At 48.2% G+C, this 20,137-nt stretch overlaps 1 protein-coding gene across 4 annotated transcripts in view; it reads left to right on the forward strand.

Moving 5' to 3' along the window:
* Positions 1-20,137, forward strand: part of KMT2E (lysine methyltransferase 2E (inactive)) — a 3,564,841-nt gene that overhangs the window by 3,281,029 nt on the left and 263,675 nt on the right. For all 4 annotated transcript variants that reach the window (XM_069629119.1, XM_069629120.1, XM_069629118.1 and 1 more), the window contains one exon: positions 11,015-11,103. In XM_069629119.1, the coding sequence (XP_069485220.1) occupies positions 11,015-11,103 (89 nt within the window). The remainder of the gene's footprint in view (positions 1-11,014; positions 11,104-20,137) is intronic.

A 20,137-nucleotide genomic window follows, 5' to 3' on the forward strand; every position in this document is an offset into this window, starting at 1 on the left:
GCTGGATCTTCTCTGGTCGTAGAAGGGTAGATAGCTCAGGACTGCAGCAGGACTTCACCGGGATGGGGTAGTTGCAGCAGCCGTCTTCTTCTCCGCTTCTCTTCAGTTCCTTGTAGTTCCAGTGGCGACTCTGACTTCTAGCCCAAGAGACCTGCCTTGAATGCGAAAATCCCCCATTCACACAGCCTGGCTGTCAATCACGCAGCAGGGGGGTTGTCCGGCCCGGACAACCACCTCAGCCAATCAAGGCAAAGTGTGACTTGGGTTTCCTAGGAAACCCTGTGCAGGGGGTGACTACACCGCTCCCTCACATTCAGCCCACCTAGACACCCAAAGCGCCTGGAGGATGGCTTCTGAGCAGAAGCCCGCCATAAGACGGTGAACAAAGGAGACAAACCTGGTTTGCCGCACAAAGTAAGACACAAGAAGGACTCTAACAAAAAGAAATGGCGAATACCCCCGTCTGGAGCCAAAAGAAAAAGTATTTGGTCAAGCGGTTTTAAGTTCGAGGCTAATATAATAGCCTAAAACAATACCACGTTTATCTAATACAATCGCGGTAGAAAGGTTAGGGTAGATTCCACTGCCACCAGCCAAGTCTAACTGTTAAAAGAGCGAAATGATGCTCTAGGAGGTACACACAAAAAAGGATACGGTGTAACCCTTTCCAGTACTCCATGTAAGATGGCGTGTACTGGATCTGTGGTTAAATGACTAAGTAAAGTTAATGGCAACTTGACCCTTTTCTGGGGGACTGTAGTCAGCCCCAGAAATGGAGTTGGTGGGAAGTCTAAAAGACAACCCTGTGTCACTGCACTGAAGGTGCTGTGTAACATACAAAAGAAGGGGACCACTGGGTGGTGTACTCCAGAGTTCACAATCACAAAACAACAGGTAAAAGACACATGGCAAAACATAGGTAAGAGTGGGGGGAAAGCTCACACTCTTACCAAGTGAAAAAAAATAAACTCCAGAAGTCAAGCAAAGCTGCTGGGGGACTCACTAGGTGAGGGAAATTAGCCATAAAATGAGATTTCTCCCTAACATCAGGGGACTGGGAGGTCTCAGGGCTTTCTCTTTTCTCTTCCCCATGTCCACCACTCTCTAACCAGGGCGCCCACTCTTCCTACCCCACTTTCTTTCAGGCCATGCCACCGGGGGCAACTCCCTCCTCGCCCTGCTGCATTGGTGGTGCTTTGGCATTCAGCAGTCAATTCCCTCCTCCCAGCTGTTCCAAATGGTACTGCCGATTCCTTCACAGTCATGTTGCCAGGCTCTGCAACTTCGGGTGTGCTCCTGGCACCAGCGGGTCTGGTGCCTGCTTCAGTGTCACAAGGCTGTGAAGCCCCAGGGTTTCTCTTAGTCTTTCCAGGTGACTTTCAATTTCTGCTCTGGGCATGTGCTCCTTCTACTTTCCGGCTCTCCTCAGTGCAACACCAAGTTGCTTTGCTCTCTCCCCGGCAGTTTCACCACCTGTTTAAACATGACAGTGCGAGGGGCCTGGCAGACAGGGGTGACGTGTAGTTGCTCTCCCTGTCAGCTCTGCATATATGGCACGACTATAGCATCTTTTTACCACTTTTCAAGGTCCGCAGCAGTTGGCTGTGGAGGCGCTATGCAGAGGATCCCTTGGAGTCCAGTTTGACTGAACATTGGACCATGGCATGCCTGGATAGCTACAGAAACTGCGGGTGCTATGAAGCCGGGCACGCAACACAGCGCAGACATCAAGATGGCACCTGCGGCACTGTGCCTCCCTCGAACCTGCAGGTATGGCTCCATGGTGCTCCTCGACTGGAATCCACTCAATATAGCGGTGGATGTGGGGGCAGGACACCCCAAATTAAAACAAAATCCCCCACGTAACCCAGAGAAAATGTATTTATTTATTTTTACATTTATAAAGTGCACTAAGCCCATGGGCATCGAGGTGCTGTTACAATACTAGTTACATGCATGAATTCACACATTGGCAAGGCGGTCTAAGTGAAAACCCAACTGCTTATGGAAACAAGACTCAGACTGCGGTCTGGTCAGCTGCCTAGCTTCATGACGGGGCTCTATCTTTGGATGCAGGTGGAAAGGGGAGACGTCTGCTACCTCTTGGTGTCCCGCCAACATTGGGAAGAGACCCCCATTGCATGCCGCACCCAGAGGAGACCTGAGTCATTGCACAAGCACACCCTCCAATCCGGATGCAGCAAACGTCATGTGTGAGGCTGGGGCCTTGAAGAACATCCACTACTAGCACTGAGCACTAAGCCACGTCAGGCTTGTGACCCGGAGAGGAACAGGCACTATCGCTGGAGGGTGGAGGCAGCCCTCTCATGCACCCTAAGTTCCATGCCTCTGGTGATGGAGAAGCTGGGGCTTTGAAGAGTGCCCACACATAACGCTGAGCGCAAAGCTATCCCAGGCAGAGGTACCACCGCTGGATGCTGGAGGCTCAGAACTCTCACGGAGCCCTAAGCTCTGGGCTTCTGGGGGTGGAGAGACTACCTTGCACTGCTGCAATATGCAGAGACTGACGATCACTGGTGACTGGGGCTCTCTCCACAGCTAAGGAATATTGTAGAAGTCAGGAAAGCAGTTTTGAGAAAAGCTCAAAACTGCTCTCTTTAATTAAACCTCTCCACTAGCCTTGCTACGAACTGTCTGTTCCTCTATGAGTAGTCTACTTTGCCTGTGACCACTGTAACTAAGTTTTGCTTTTGCTGTTCAATGTAACTAAGTTGTGACCTCTTTTTACTGCTACCTTTGTAACTAAGTTGTCACCCCCTTATGTAACCAGCGCCACAATGCTTCCGAGCTGTTGCACACTTTACAAATCCAAACAAACAAATAAATAAATAAATAAGGAACACTTACGGTGTAGCACTACACCAACCTGTATTCGAAGGAACAAGCAGGGCCGACCATAACCATCTATTGGTCCTGCAGCTGGTTAGAGGCATTGGAGTCACAGGAGGCAACTCATATAACGCACACACTTTGTGGGAGCCTGGAATACACACAAGTGTGCCAATTGGGTGACATCCTCAACCGCTTGCACTTGGCAGCGGATTGTGTTTCAGTAAGCAACCAGGGGGCCCAGACAGCAGAACAAATGTTAAAAGATAAGTACTCAGGGTAGGAAGATCTGTGAGGAGGAAGCAGAGGATATAACACTTTTGTCTTGCTCATCCATACTTTTAGGAAATTGGCTGCTCTTTGTCTGGGGCCCGACCCAATCATATGCGATATGTCTGTGTAAAGCGGACTTCAAACAAGAACTAGGTGAACTGTGAAAAAGTCGATATAATGGGGAAACGGGTTGAAGAAAATGAAATTATGGAAATATCAAGTGACCAAGCAGGCATTGAATAACGTCTTCCAACAATTGTGGAACATGTGGCACTGATGTTAGACAAAATTGAGGATGGAGAAAATCAGTCTAGACACAATAATATAAGGCTTTGTGAGATTCTACAAACCATTACCAACACGCAGCTAGGGATCTATGTGCAAGACCGATTCAGACACATTTTGGGCCATACAACAGATACCGATAAACTCCTAGATTGCACGCATCAAGTGATTTCCCCATATCGAAAACAAAAGGATTCCTGCTAGATGTCCTCACCAGGGTTAATTTTTTTCACATAAAAGAAGATATCGTGAGAAAGGCCAAATCCCTCAAGGTTTACACCTTCACAGGAGCAAAACTCCACCTCTTTCAGGGTCTGGCTCAAACCAGCCTCCAGAAATGGTGAGCCATGAGACCAGTGACGACCTGGCTCTGGGCCCACTCCATTATGTACAAATGGGGATTTCCATTCAAACTTCTTTTTTAATACAACAACGGCCAGTGTCAGATATCTCCTTAGAGGATGCTTCTACTCTGCTCCAAGCTGAATTCCCTGCAGAAAGTGACCTGGCCTCCTGCACCTCGACATGTCTCTGCTCGTGCTGGACGTGCAGGCCTACAAGACCTGACAGGAGAAATCAGAGTAATACTCAAGAGGCACGCCAGGAAGATGAGCCAGAGTGAACATTATTATGTAATATAAATAACTCAAAACAGCTGACCAACGTGAAATCCCCAACTGTTGACCGCCTGAGAACCATTGAACCTCTAGGCAATGAATGCGTCCCCATGACACTATATGAATCCAATAAGCAACAGTATGCCCTTAATACAAGTATATCAACAATTCCTGCTCATGGTAAAAGCTACACCCCCTAACACACTACATCCTTTGAAGATGAGGAGTGAAAAGGCAAGAGATTGTTGTATGAAACTGTTATGTAAACATCTGACTTTACAAAGATTAATCACACTTCTGTTTTATTTGAATGTTCTGAAAGTTGTGTTGATTGTTGTAGTTTAATGGGAAATGTAAAGACACATCTGGGACGAAATGAGACTTCACACTTAACCTTAGAAATGTCCTAACCAGGACAACATACACCATCATCATGGTTGAAAATGGTGTGGAGCGGCCTCTCTCAATAAGCCTACCCATTGAATAGACTGAGGAAATCCATGATGGGGGAGCGATTTAACATATACTTAAACACCTTGATTAGCTACCGCAATGATAGATGCAATATTTTGAGGCCATTAATGTCTGTTGAGATAATCTCTGGTAAAGTACAGGGGCTCAACCCTCCCTTTAAGAGAAAGGCACTTTTGCAAAGGCCTGCTCATCAGAATGCAGATATCATGCTTCTCCAGGAAGCTCATTTGAAAAAAAACAGATGTGTGTCACCTTACCTCGCATAGGATCCCTCTTCAATTTTTTGCTTCTGCTGGCTGTAAACAGAGGGGGGTAGCAATATTGGTTTATGCGAAAATGCCTTTTACTTAAAACAGTTCCTTAAAGATATTGACAAGCGTTATATAAACCTCTCTGGAATCCTAGCAGACAAATCCATAACTCTTTTCAGTCTGAGGCCCTAATGATCACCAACCAGGTTGTTTCTATCACCTGTTCCCAATGATTGGCCAGTTTATGTAAGAGGAACTATTCCGGGGGGGATTTTAACACTGTGGCCGATCCAACTAAAGAATGCTCCTCAAAAGCTCCTCCCCAACCCACGCGCACTCCTCAAGGACCCTTACCCATGGCATTACAGATCTGGGCTTAGTCGACGACTGGAGATACCTCCATCCGCATGACGATTACATGTTCTACTCTCATGTCCATAACAGTCACTCCAGGATTGACATATGCTTTTTTCTCCTCTCTCCACATTAGATTCTATTCAAGAGGCAGCCATCGGAAATAAGATCCCCTCAGACCACTCCCTCATTACCCTAACCATTTCCATGGACGAGGACCAACTGCCCAGATCCACCACCTGGCACCTAAAAGATACATTTCTGAGGGACCCTATCTTGAATAAGAAAATTGACAATCATATTGTCCAATATTTTCAATTAAATGATAATGGGGAAGTTTCTTTGAAAGCACTATGGGACGCCTGCAAGGTTGTACTCAGAGGTGAATTAATCAAGTTAGCAGCCACCAAGCATAGACTACTATACTCTCACATAACTGATCTAGAAGCCCAGATTACAGCCTTAAAGTTGGAACACAAACAAACAGGGTCGTGAAAAGTCTTTTGTTATGGACTGCTAGGAGGTCGTTGGAAACATTGCTAACTGATGAAGTAACAAAAACTGTCATTGAAACTGCGATGACTACAGACAAGGTACCATATACAACGACTAAAGGACCCTAATGGAGATGTAAAATTTGATGAACCCTCAACGTTAAAGCTTTTTCAGACTGTTATGCTTCTTTGTTTACAGCTGAAAGTTCAGAAATTGAACAACAACAGCTTTATCTTGATCAGACGTAACTCCCCACTCTCACAGTAGAAGATAGGATACAATTGGAGATTCCTATTGAAATAGAGCAGGTCTTGCAGGCTATACGGTCTCTCCTCTCGGGTACATCCCTGGGCCCAAAATGCTTCTCCATAGCATTTTATGAAATATTCTCCACCCAACTATCGGGTCCACTAACACGCTTCTTTAATCATTTCTTAATAACAGGAAACGTAACTCCACTCATGGAAGGTCCTATCCTTATTCTCCTACTCAAACCTGGTAGGGACCCTAGTGATTGTTCAGCGTAACGCTGCCTAGGTATCCTTATCTACGACGCCCACAAATACTAGCCCACCGTTTGGCCCCACTATTACTGAAACTGATTGACTTGGAACAATTCAGATTTATTGTTATTCGTCATACTCATGATAATACCCATACAGTTATTCGACACAATCAATTGGTGCAGAAAACACACCTACCCTTATTGATGATGCATGCAGTTAAGGCTCTTGATACCATAAGCTGGACATAATTACCCAAGGTCTTGACCTTTGGTTTTGGACCGAATTTCATAAATTAACTCTTTGTAAATTTTAGCCAACCATTTTTAACCATTCTATCAGAATGAAAAAAAAACTATCGGACACAATTTCTATCCACTGAGGAGCATGTCAAGGTTGTCCCCTATCCCTGTCATTATTTGCTCTAGAACTTGAGCCTTTTGCTAACAAAATAAGAGACGAGACAATTCACAGATTACCGCGGTGGGAACCAGCCAGATTACACACAACCTGCTGGTTCCTCAGCTTTGATATACCGATATACTGCCTGCAGTTCTGGAAACTTTTCAACAGCAGAGGTTGCTGTGTGTTGTTGGGTCAATGCCCCTCAGTGGCTCCCATTCCCGTGCGTGGACGTGACATCAACATTGGCATATGTAGCATGCACTGCACCCGTTGACTCAGTTCTGTTTTTCCACATGCACACCACGCTTTGGGATGGTTCGACTCGCCTCTGCGATTCTTACCTTGAGTTTCTACTGCCTAGTTACTATTTCTTTGAATATGTCTACTCTGATAACAGGGTTTAAGAGGAGTGCAGACTGTGATTTGAAGATGTTGATCACAGATCCACACAGGCTATGCCTCTGATGTCTCGGTAAGGAGCATGAAGTCGACGACTGTGGCTCCTGTCAGTCAATAAATAGCAAGGCCTCAAAGGAGAGGATGTCTAACATTGCCCTAGGTCGGTCAGGTATCAAAATCCCTGTCTTCTACTTCAACAAAGAAGAAATCCTCTGAAGATAGGAGTTTTAGGGATAAATCTTGTCAGAGGCCTAAACATTGATCCAAATGTTCCAAGCGGTCGAGGTCAAGGAGCGATTTGTGTCACTCTTGAAGAAAATCTAAAAAGAGACACCATCATCTCCTTGCCCGACAAGAGACCGATACGTTTCCCAGACAAATGTGCCTCAGCAGCAGAATGGGAAGAGTTCCGTCATAAGATGATGGAGGTCTTTTCGAAGACGGCTGTTCCCAGTCCCTCGCAAGAGCCAAAAAGGCCAACGATCCCACAGCACCTTCAAAATCCAGCAGGGAATTGTCAAAGGATCTGACCTGCACACCCAAAAGACCAGTTCTGAAATTCTCTACAATGCCTACTCGAGATGCGTCGACAGTGTCAACCCGCAAAGCGTGTATCTAAGCCTAAACCTTTGACATCTTCATTATCGAAGGGCTCAAAACCATCTACGTCATCCTTTGATCCAGTTTTAAGCCTTTATCGAAGAAAGACTTTTTAAAGTGCTTTGGATCCATTTTTGAAGAGCAAGAAGATGACGAGGATGTTGTATCTTTTGTTTATGAAATTTTAGCGCATCCAATTTCCCTGAGGAACTCATTAGTGAGGAATCTTGCTTAGAGGACTTGGCTACATGCCTTAAGGCACCCATTTCTCCAAAAGTGGAGTTTGGCTCATCTGACACAACTGCTCATCCAAGTGCTGCATAGAGTAGAGTGGTGAACAGAGTCACTGAGTATTTGGGTTGGGGTCGTCCTGCAAAGGACATAGTGTAGGATGACCATACGGATATCCTTACAAAGGTCCACTCAAAGAACCTGTACTGCTTTTCCATTCTGGTCTTAAAAACACCATTTTGAAAAATTGGCAGAACCCCAATACCACACTGGCAGTCAATAAGGAGTTGGTTAGGAAGTATAGACCATCAGCCTTTGAACGTGGATTTCTCTCCAGGCACCCTACTCCTAAGAGTTTAGTGGTACAGGCGGCTACTTCCCCTTCTAAAGCAGCTGCATATCCTTTCATCCACTTGACATACATGACAAGAAGTATAACATGCTGGCAGAAAGGGTGTTCTTTGATGGGAGTATAGCACTGAAGGCCATTAATGTGTCTTGTGCATTAGCAAAGTACAGATTCACTTTGTCGAATGTACTCGCCCAAGCAGCCGACAACATCCCTCAAGGGAAAACGAGGGAGGGCTTCCACAACATTATTAATGATGGTAACTAATCGTGTTTGGACGCATCAGTATGTTGGCTGCTCTATGGGATCAAGTGCAGTCATTAGGAGGTTTGCATAGCTACGTGAATCTGGATTTGCTGCCAATGTCCAGTGTAGACTTCTAGACATGTCCTTTGATGGGTCAAACCTCTTTGGGGCATGGGTTTAGAGAAGATCTAAGCTTCTAAGATGGCTGCAAAATCTTTGGGGGCAGCCATCAGTCAGCCTCAACTGCAGCATTCACCCTTTCACAGTTGGAGAGGACCTCCTTTCAATTTCTACACTTCCTTTGGACAAAGAGATAGAGGCCCATCTGTCCAAAGAGGGCAAAGGAGATTTCCACATTGCTCTACTTGTCGTGGAGGAAGAACAGCTTAGGCAGTCTCCTCGTCATTAACCTCTGCACAGCCACAGCTGCAAAACCACTCTGAGTGCTTCACTCACAAGACTCTGGTGGGAGGCAGGTTGACTCAGCATCTAGAGGAATGGCGGATGCTTGGGTGCCACAGACAGTAGCTCAATGGTCTCCCATTTCTAAAAAGACCCCTAGATTGTCCCCTGAGCAAGCAATTATCTCCCCGCTGGAGATAGTTGCCATGGAAAGGGTACCTGTAGCAGAGCAATACAACTTATTTTCTGGTTCCCAAGACGCTTGAACAAGTTCCTCAGGAAGGACAGATTCAAGATGGTCCCTTTCTCAGATCCTCCAGGCCATTCAGCTCCAGGATTGTTTGGTGTCACTTGATCTTCCAGATGCCTACTTTCATGTGCATATACATCCCAAGCACAGAAAGTACATGAGGTTCGCCATTGGCAGCGCTCGCTGTCAGTTTCGAGTACTGCCTTTCGGGCTCACCTCCGCACCAAGGGTCTTCACCAAGTTCATGGTGGTGGTGGCGGCGGCAGCGAATCTAAGGAGGGGAGGGATTCACATCTTTCCCTACCTAGACAATTGTCTGATCAGAGCTCGTTCTACCGAATAGGCTCTGGAACATCTCAACAGCACTTGCCACTATCTCCACAAATTGGGCTTCTCCCTCAACTTCAAGAGTCCCAGGTGACACCTTCCCAAAAGCTTCAATTCCCTAGAGTGGGCCTGGACTCTTCCTCAAGGAAAGCTTCGCCACTGGATTTGAGCGCTCAACATAACTTGCAGATGGTAAAGTGATTTCAGAATGTCCAACATCTTCCGGCCTTTAACTTTCTGAGATTGCTGGTCCTAATGACGATCAGCATTTTCCTAGTGCCAGAACCCTGTCTAAGGATGAGGTTCCTCCAGTGGGTCTTCAGACCCCAATGGTCACAATTCTCAGGCAGGATGACAGACATTCTTCAGGCTCGAGCAATGTTAGACAGGATCTCCTGTGCTCGGCCTGTGAGGAGAATATGATGATAGGGGAACCTTTTAGGCAACCCTGGCCAGAGTTAACTGTAGTCACAGATTTGTCCGTCACAGGGTGGGCAGTGGGCTTCGGTACCCATCAGAAGCAAGGCTAAGCATTAACCTGTTAGAGCTGAGGGAGCTCAGACTGCTGCTGAATGCCTTTTTACCTTTAATACAGGGGAATAACGTTGTGATAATGATAGACAACACAGTGGCCATGCATTACCTCAACAAAAGAGGCAGCGTAGGGACACTACCACTGTGCAGGGAGGAAATGCAGCTCTAGGTTTGTGCTCTACAAAATGGGATCTCTCTGTCAGCTGTTCACCTAGCTAGAGAAGATAATACAATGGTGTACACTCTGAGCAGGCAAAGCACGATCTCCCCGATCTCTCATGCACATAATTTGTGCGTGTGTGTATGAGTGAGTAAGAGTGAGTGAGTGAGAGAGAGAGAGCGAGAGAGATATGTATGGCTGTGTATGTTAGTGAAACATGTGCTTGTCTGTGTGTTTTGGGCCAGTGGGGCTCTCACTACGGTATGAATGTTCTTTTTTCAGTGTCATTCTGTAATATATGGTGGTCAGAGGCATATATTGTGGGCAGCATCATGAAAGGTGTTTTACAGTGTCAATATAGGCATTTATTTGGACTCAGGCAGCATGGAAATATGTTTTACATTGCAATGCTGGCATATGTTTTGGTCATTGGCATCATGAAAATGTAGTACAATGCTTGTATGTACTACTGTTGGTGACATGGAATCCATCTGATTTTTTCATGTATTACTGTAAAGAACCGATTGTAAATTCTTTGGTTGTTGCCCAGTCCTCCCCTCGGCTACCATGAACCCCACTACATTTCTTCAGCTACCTCGCTACGCTCTCACTAACTTTAATTCAGGGCAAATATTAATGCACCGCCAAAGAAAAAAAATGCTGATTGATCCTGAATCCTTTATAAAGGCATTGCCCCCTAAGAATCTCCCAACCCCACCTCCAGGCCCCCAAACTCACGCACAAATTGTCATTAAATCCTTGTGGAAGGAGGACTGATCCTTTCATTCAGCCACTACATGCACGGATAATGTTAATGGACCTTATGAACTCTTTGTGGTGGTACACACCTTTATTGGTCGAGCATTTGTTTTTTTGCTTTCTGAGCTTGTTTCTGTGTTTAATTATTTATGACACAATCAACTAAAAAGGTTTTTTTCAATTTATGAAACCTATTTTGCCACATGGAGCTGCCTTGCATTAAACACTAAAAAAGAGCTTTTGTCTTTAGGATGGCTCCAACTGCAGTTGAACAAGTAAGAGAAAGAAATTATGACAGAGCATTGCTTCTCAGCGACAGTGGGAAAGACAGAGATAGTGGTAAGTGCATTTTCAGTCATTTTTTGAGTAGTAGGAAAACTATGTACATACTACTCTGGGCTAGGCATTGGTAATTCTAATTTCTGATGCTTGTGAATCTGATTAGAATCACATGCTGTGCATATAGTCCAACACCTAGCGGTGACCGCAGGGTATTGCATCTTTTTTTCAAAGATCGAAAAGGGACGTCAACATGGGCGTGACTGTAACACTATCCCTAACATGACATGTAGTGTACCCAAAATCCCACACGCGTTTAGTTCCCACAAGATTTTTTTTTTTCTGCCTACCCAGTTGGTTGCACATAATGCAGAGCTCTTAAGAGTTTATATTGCTACTTCAATGGTCTTCAGTGGTTTCGCTTGCCTTTGATGACTACTCAACAGCTGTTCGCCAACTGGACCTGTCTGTCGACTTTCCAGCCTGGGCTGATTGGTGACTGTCCGGCCTCCGGCCCACCCTTTACAGTAGGAAGAGTGGGGCCCTGTTTCATTGTCTTCTCTTGAGGATGCCTTTCCTTTACCCCTTCTCTTCCCTTTCTCTTGGTCTGGCTGATGTTTCCCTCTGCTATGGACAGGCACTCTTTACATTTTGCCTGTCTTGCAACAGAAAATTCTTTTGAAAGGACACCCATTGCCAATGCAATAGTTGTCTCCCCAAAGACCACAACGAGCGCTCGTGTAAAGCCCGTAAGCTCTTTTGGCGAAAGACCCTGAAAGACAGGCGTACGAAATGGTGGGCAGCCTATGCCATGCAAGCCGAGAGTCACTTCCCCACCGGGGCCTCAAACGAGGAATTCGTTGGCAGCTGTAGCTCTAATTCGGAGGCCGTTGACCTTATTTTGGAGCCCTTGCCCTCCCACATGTCCGTGGACCCGTGCCTATCCCTCCTGTGTCCCATAGGCTCCACTTTCTTGTGACCAGTTCTCCTCCTTGGAGGAATTCCATCAGGACCTCCAAGTGGATGTTTTTGGGGGTGATCCAGATGATCCTAGCCAAGCCTTTTTCTATGTTCAAGACCACAGCTAGGGCAGGCAGGATCCGACCTACCAGAACCCAGACTGGAACCCTGCGGATGACCCGGGCACGTGGCACACCCTGCCACATGACACTGACCCTGACAATATTTTTCTGGATGCGCCTCCCAGCCTAGAGACTCTTGGCCTATAGACGAAAAAAAGCGACTGACCATTTTAAGATTACCACACACAAAGCCGTACCCGATTCAGACTTGTAGAAAATATTCTTAAGGAAAAGACCATGGTCAACCAAGCCATTGCTTTGCTGAACTTAATCAAGAAGCGCCGGGCCCCCTCATTGCTCACACCATCACTCACATGTGCAGTAAACCCTTGTGTGGAAGAAATGTTTTGCCCGGCTCCTTCAGGCCCGCTCTACATCAAAGGCTATGCTATCCCGAACTCCCTGGTTGTCACCCCTACTCGTAAGAGGGCAAGGGTACCGTTGTCTTCATCAGAAGCCCCTGAATAGGTGATCCACTGTCGCAAATACCCAGGCGATAGTGGATCTCGTATTCAGCCCGGAATTCTCTATCAACAAAAAGAAATCAAATCTGGTCCCCAGCAAAGTCAAACAGTTTCTGGGGGCCTTGATTTGGACAGAAGACGGGCTCGTTTTCCCCTCCAACAAGAGGGTTCAAAACATGCTATTCCAGATCCCTCACTATGTAGCCAGTCACAGGTTAACCGTTCGCAAGGCCATGCAGCTGCTGGGGATAATGGCTTCCTGCGTCTTCCTAGTTCCTCCCGCTCGTCTTTACAAATGCCACATGCAGGAGTGGCTCTCGAGCCAATGGTGTCAGGCTAGCGGCCAGTAGGACGTTCTAGTGGTTGTCTCTACAGCCCTCATTCAGTCTTTGCAGTGTTGGTCAAGGGGAAACCTTCTGCGGGGGAAAATCTTCACCACCCGCACAGTAGAGGCCACTCTCACCAAAGATGCATCTCTGTTGGGGTGGAGGGCTCACCTCCTTCAACAGACAGCGCATGGCATGTGGTCCCCATCAGTAGCACCCAATCACATAAATATGTTGGAACTGCTTGCAATGTTCAAAGCCCTGAAAGCCTTTCAAGCACAACTTCAGGGGAACACAGTTCTGGTCCTTACAGACAGTACCACGGCCATGTACTACCTGAACAAACAGGGGGACACTCACTCTCCAGGGCTAGCCAAACTGTCCCAGAACATCTGAAATGGGCACGCAAACACGACATGTTCCTCCTCTTACAACATGTTCCAGGGGACCACAATCTTATGGCAGACATGCTCAACAGAGACTTCCCCCTATTCGTAGAGCGAGAGTGGTGCTTACAAGAGCACATTCTACTCAACGTCTTTACAGATTGGGGTTTCCCAGAGATCAACTTGTTCACAACTCTGGACAATGCCCAATGCACAGATTACGCCTCCATGTATCCCCAGAAATACTCCAAGGAGAACAGTCTATGAATAACATGGTCCAGGAGATTTGCCTACGCTTTTCCCCCCCGATTCCCCTTCTCAACAGGATAGTGCACACGATGCACCAGGAACAAGTCACAATGATCCTGGTGGCACCAATGTGCGCCCGACAGCCTTGGTTCTCCCATCTCACGGAAATGTCAAGTCTCCTCTCCCAGGAAGCTGCCATGCCCTTACAACATGCTGTCTCAAAACCATGGAGAGACACTGCATCCGTGCCCCCAAACACTCAACGTAGCAGCTTGGCTCCTGAAGTCATACAGTTTGGGCACCTTTAACTCCCTCAGAGATGCATGGACATACTCAGTGAAGCACGAAAACTCAACACAAGACATTGCTACTCCAACAAGTGGAAGTGCTTTGCTATCTGGTGCAATACTTAGAACTTCAATCCCATTTACTGCCCCCCTAAAGATATTGTCCTTTATCTAACACACCTATTAGACTCAGGACTTGTTTTCAATTCCCTAAAGGTCCACCTGGCCGCGCGCTCTGTGTATACCACGTCTCAGAACAAGATTTCATGGTGAACAATTCCTGTCGTTAAGGCCTTCATGGAAGGGGTGAAGAGACTTCATCCCCCCATTTCCAACCCAACTCCTGGATGGGACTTTAATGTTGTCTATACTGGACTAATGGGTGGCCTCCCTTTGAGCCTATACACAAGGCTAGCCTTAAGGCCCTAACCTGTAAGACTGCCTTTCTAGTAGCTATTACCTCAATAAGGAGGGTTAGTGAACTGCAGGCCCTTTCAGTTCAAGATCCCTTTATAACTATTCACAAAGACAAGGTGGTTTTGCGCACACACCCACATTTTGCGCTTAAATCATTGCAAAGTTCCATGTAAATCAATCAATCAAACTTCCCACTTTCTTCCAAAACCCCACTAACTTGGCAGAAAGAAGCCTCCACACACTGTATGTGAGGAGGGCAGTAATCTCTACCTTGAAAAAACAAAGCCACTGAGAAAGACAAACCAATTCTTTGTCTCTGTGGCAGCTGGTAGAGAAGGCAAACCTGTATTTAAATCAGATATTTCCAAATAGATTATAAATTGCACAGATTGCGTTTCTCTTTTGCCAGGAGAAATCTACCCTTTACTCCTAGAGCTCACTCTACTTGGGGCACAGGGGCTTACATAGCTTTTATTGCAAATGTTCCTCTAGATTCCATTTGCAAAGCAGCAACCTGGAGTTCTGTTCACAGTTTCACCCAACACTACTGCTTAGACACACACTCTGGCTGATTCTCAGGTGGGACAAGCAGTTCTAAGACATCTCTTTGCTACTGCTCCTTCACACATCCCACCACCATCTCTGGTTACTGCGCGCTAGTCTATGCACAGCATGCGATTCTAAGCATATTCACAAGCATCAGAAAACATACATTACTCACTGTAATCGTATTTCTGATTATTGTATCTGCTTAGATTCATATGTGTCCACCCTCCCTCCCATCTTGGAGTAGAAGGTATATATACATCGTACACCTTCTCTCTTCTGTACTCACTCACACATTCTGCAAGGCTCCCTCACGGCAGAAGAAAAACAACCAGTGGGACCTCGACACGTGAGGGATTTTGGGTACACTACACATCACGTTCGGGATAGCGTTAGTCACGCCCATGTTGATGTCCCTTTTCGATCTTTGAAAAAAGATGCAACACTCCGCGATCACCACCAGATGTCGCACTATATAAACAGAATGTGAATCTAAGCAGACACAATCATCAGAAATATGATTACGGTGAGTAATGTATATCATTATTCTCTGGTATTTCCTTTCTGTACTGTATAGTTCACCTATCATTGTCCCAACCTCTGCATATAGGTTACTGTATCGTATAATCTTCTCATTTCATGTTTATCTTATTAATTGTTTTTGCTTTAGGTAGGCCCACAAACGTGGGTTTGTTGTTTATTATGCATATTGAGGTCAAGTTTTATATGTAAGCATGTAACACTGAACCATGCCACAGATGTCACAGGAAACACTGAGTCACAAGAACAGTCCAAGGGTTTTTATTTTTTATTTTTGCAGTCCTTGTGGGCCCTAGGACCAGCCATCTCTCTCTTGTCTCCCTTGTCATACGCCCTGGTAGGTACTACTGATTCGGCTACCGGTTGTTCCCTAAGTGCAGGCTTTATAAACACCCTCAGGGATTTCCTAGCTTTTACTATTCTAGCCAACGTTTACTATTCTAAAAGGTGTTTAGGATTGTGCTTTGCAATTACTCAGACTCAAGCTACTTCACTGACGGTCACCTACACTTCTCCCTCTGTACTCTTACTCCTCCTAACAGTTCTCTGTCCCTCCAATGTTTCACTCCTCCTGGTTCTCGCCTCCACTATTTTTTGTAATCACTCCTCCCATTTCACTCCGCTATTTCTTCCCACTACTCCTCCAACTGCAACACCTCACCTACTCAACTCCTAATCACACAACGGCATTCCTCTGCCCACTACTGCACTCCTCTGCCCACGAGTAGACCCATGTGCCCCCTACAACAATCCTCCATACTCGTGTCCCATCCCCTTTCCTCCATACCTCATCAGCGTCCGTTCCTAGAGGCAGAAAACAGAACCTTTTTCACCAGAAAAAACCTTCTTCCCCTTTAAATTTAGAGGCGCGCAGGAGTGCGGCCATGGGAGCATGCACTGCCCTGACTCCGCCCTCTGGCACCACACCTCAGTCCCCTTTTCCACGTTGACGGGAACAGGCCGAATTCACCAGCGCTCCTGGGTTTGGCTTTCGGCCATGTAATTCCACGCGCGGATACTTCTTCTCTTCTGTCTTTTTGTCTTTTTATCATTCAGGTACTCGGTTCTCAGGCGTCCCGCTCCTCCCCGGCGCATGTCGACTTCTACAGGGTTCAGCAGGTGTCCATCCTGCGACAGGCTCTTTCCAACTTCAGACCCCCACACCCTCTGCCTACGTTGCCTTGTCCCAGTCCACGGCTGGCAAGCTTGTACTGTGTGCAACGTGCTTTCCTCGAGGTCTCTGAAGAACAGACTAGCCAGAGGACCTGAAGGACTTCATCAATCATTGATCCAGGACCAAGGTAGGGCCACTCTTTTCCAGCGCACCCCGCAAGGGAGACTCCTTTCCAAGGACTCGCCCGCGGGGGAGAAACCGCTCAGGTTCTCATACCAGCACGATTACCCAGGCTAAGTCAGCTACTGGCCTGCAGGCCGAGGGGTCAGTGGATCCTCGGTGACAGTGCTGAGGGACCGGAAGCTTCTTTTACCGGGTCTTCACCCGAGGGGCCACACCCTAGTACCGGCAACATGTCAGAGAGGGGCACCTATACGCAGTACTACCGGCAGATCCACTGAGGGTGAAACACCTACCAGGTCTCGGCCTGAAGAGCAGGGTAAGTCTCATGATCCATACTCAAGAGTCCTGGACGTAGCTGAGCCCAGTGAGCCAAGCAACACGACGCACAGGCACGTGAAAGGCAGCTCGACAAGATGCCAGCCATTACGGACACCTGCCCGATACCGCACCAAGGAAGGGAGCAGGTGGAGGAACGAGTGTCAAGGTGGGACTGGTGTCAAACAGGCATGTGGCCTACAGCCTATCCTTCATATGCGCTGGGGACATTCCCACTGCGTCCGCATGGGCAGCGCACGCAACAGCTCCAGCAGCCGCCCGCTACCCAGTCAATATCACCTACCACCCCTCTGGCCTGTGAGGACAGATTTTTTTAAAGGTTTCTCAGGCTCACGAAATCACCTCAGATGGGGGTCATCCTCAGGGACGCCATCAGGGACGTGCTCCCGCTAATGGCTCCTGTGCTGCAGGCCCCAGTACAGGTGCCCCTGGTCCCTGTGCAGCCTCCGCCGGCCGCTCTGGCCCCTCAACCGATATTGCAGGCGGTTCCGTAACAGCCTCCGCTGCAGCCTCCGGCTCCGGTATCCACACCTCAGCCCTTGGCTCCCAGCACCTCTTTACCGGTGCCGGAACAACCGGACCCCCAGGTGGACACAGATGAGGAGGAAGACAGCGACATACCGTAGTGAGCCAATGCCTTCCACAAATGTCTTGCAGGGCTGGCAGAGTACTTGGGCCTTCCTCAACCTGAGGTTGAGCAACCATCAGAGGGGGTCCTTGCCTCACGCTACGTCCTGCAGCGAGAACGGGGATCCCGATGCAGAAGAACATAGTCGCCTTGGCCAAAAAGGGCTGGCTCAAGCCCCACTTAGTCTAGCCGGTCAATCGATGCATGGACGCCAAGTACAGGCAGATGGAGGGGGATACACTCTTGCTATTGGCCCACCCTCAGCCGAACTCCTCTGTGATTGCTGCAGCATCACTATACTCCAAGCCTCAGTCGTCCTCGGCCTCCTCGTCCGCAGCACTGCTAGGCAAGGAGGAGAAGATCTTGGAGGCATATGGGAAGAAGCTGTATTCCAACGCGTCCCTGCCTCTTCATCAAGCCAACGTGGATGCCATGCTGGCAGCCGTTAACCAGAGGCTTTGGCGGCAAATTGCGGATTTCCTCCCAGAGCTTCTGGCGCAGAGCCAATCACGGTTCAAGGCGGGACTGGCAGAGGCCAAGATGGTGGCGCAAGACATCATGGAGTCCACCGTGACCCACATTGACACCTCTGGCCGGGTCATCTGCATCGCCTTGGACATGAGAAGAATGGCCTCGCTCCGTGCTACGAAATTCAACCCGGATATCCAGGAACGCATCGTAGACCTGCCGTTCGAAGGGAGTGACCTCTTCCACTCCACTTCAGACGAGGAGCTGGATAAAAAGAAAAACAGCTCACAAACGGTGAAGCCTTTATCCATTCTTACAAAGACCATGCACAAAATGTACACCCAGTCACAGCAGCGCTCGGACAAATGGCGTACATACGGAGGGTTCCGCGGCTTCCAAGAGCGGAGGTCTAGGCAGCTGGACCGCTCGCCGACCCAACATCGGCACAAGCAACAAAAAAGAGGGGGGGAGTAATGGCTTTTTCCAGTCCCCCTCCTCCGCAACTGCCTCAGAGGGAAAGAAGGCATGACACACCCCTGTGGGTCCACGTGTCTCCAGTGGGGGGGCAGGCTTGCTCTCCATGCACACTTCTGGCACCAGAATTTCACAGACCCATAAATCCTCTCCGTACTATCCACGGGGTACCGCCTACCCTTCCCAGCCCCTCCTCTCTCTTCCCCCCCACTCCCACAGATTGGGAGAGCAACTCTTTTGGCAGACATCCGGTCGCTCGTCGCGAGCCAAGCAGTGAAGGAAGTCCCAGCCTCCCAGCGAGGCTTGGGCTTCTACCCAGGATTTTTGCCATTCAGAAAAAGAACCAGGTGGGCCTGAGAGTTGTGCTGGACCTTCCACCCTCAACCTCTCCCTACCCCTCTCCCTACCTCTATAAAAATTCAAGATGGTTACGCCAGCTTTAATAGCGGAGACATTGTGGAGGGGAGACTGGATGTGCTCCCTGGATCTGAAGGACGCGTACTTACACGTTCCAATTTGGCAGCCTCATCGTTATTTTCTACGATTTCAGGATCATGGGCTACCATTTCCAATACAAGGTGCTTCCCTTCGGCCTCATCTCGGCTCCCAGGGTTTTTACCAGGCTGTTGAATACAGTGGCAGCCCTCCTCAGGGCTCAGGGCCACCACATATACCCGTACCTCGACGACTGGCTCGTCAGGGCTTCATCTCTGGAAGCGGTGCACCGCACTTCCCACGCGCTTATGAACACACTGCACGATCTGGCCTTTTCGCTCAACCGCAAGAAGTCGTAAATGCAGCCCACGCAGAGTCTGACCTTCTTGGGTTTCATCTGGGACACGTGCTTCGAGAGTTTTTTTCCTTCGGGGGACAAGATCACAGCCATCAAGAGGGCCATTGCGCACTTCTTCAGCAGCGAAGTGACATCGGCCTGGTGGTACCAACACCTACTGGGTCTCATGGCAGCGCTCCTACTGGCCGTCCCCCACACGAAACTCAGGATGAGGAGGATACAGCTGCACTTTGCAGCATCATGGAAGCAGGAGCGGAGCTCTCTGGCGGAGATGATCAACATTCCTCCTTCTCTTCACCCGGACCTCACATGGTGGTCCAGGGACTGCAACCTGCGGACGGGCAAGCCTTTCCAGCAACCTACCCCACAGGTCACCATCACTACGGACTGCTCTCTCAAGGGATGAGGGGGGCACCTTGGACAGCCACTGCGTCCATGGCACCTGGACAAGGCAGGAGCAGGAGTACCACATCAGTTGGCTGGAACTGAAGGCCATCTGGCTAGTGCTCAGAGCCTTCCTTCCGGTTATCGATGGCAAGGTCATCCTCATTCAGACAGACAACTCAACCAGCATGTTCTATGTCAACAAGCAGGGAGGTACCAGGCCCCCTCCACTGTGCAGGGTGGCTGTCAGCATGTGGGAATGGGCCCTGGAGAACAACATCTACCTCACGGCCGTCCACCTTTCCAGGTGAATCCAACCTGGAGACGGACAGGCTCAGCAGACTGGCAGCGGACAATTACGAGTGGCAATTGAACAACCTCGTGCTGCAGGAGATCTTCAGTAGATGGGGACACCCC

The sequence above is a fragment of the Ambystoma mexicanum genome, chromosome 12, assembly GCF_040938575.1.
Source record: "Ambystoma mexicanum isolate Mex_15411 chromosome 12, UKY_AmexF1_1, whole genome shotgun sequence".
In the NCBI taxonomy this organism is placed as follows: Eukaryota; Metazoa; Chordata; class Amphibia; order Caudata; family Ambystomatidae; genus Ambystoma; species Ambystoma mexicanum.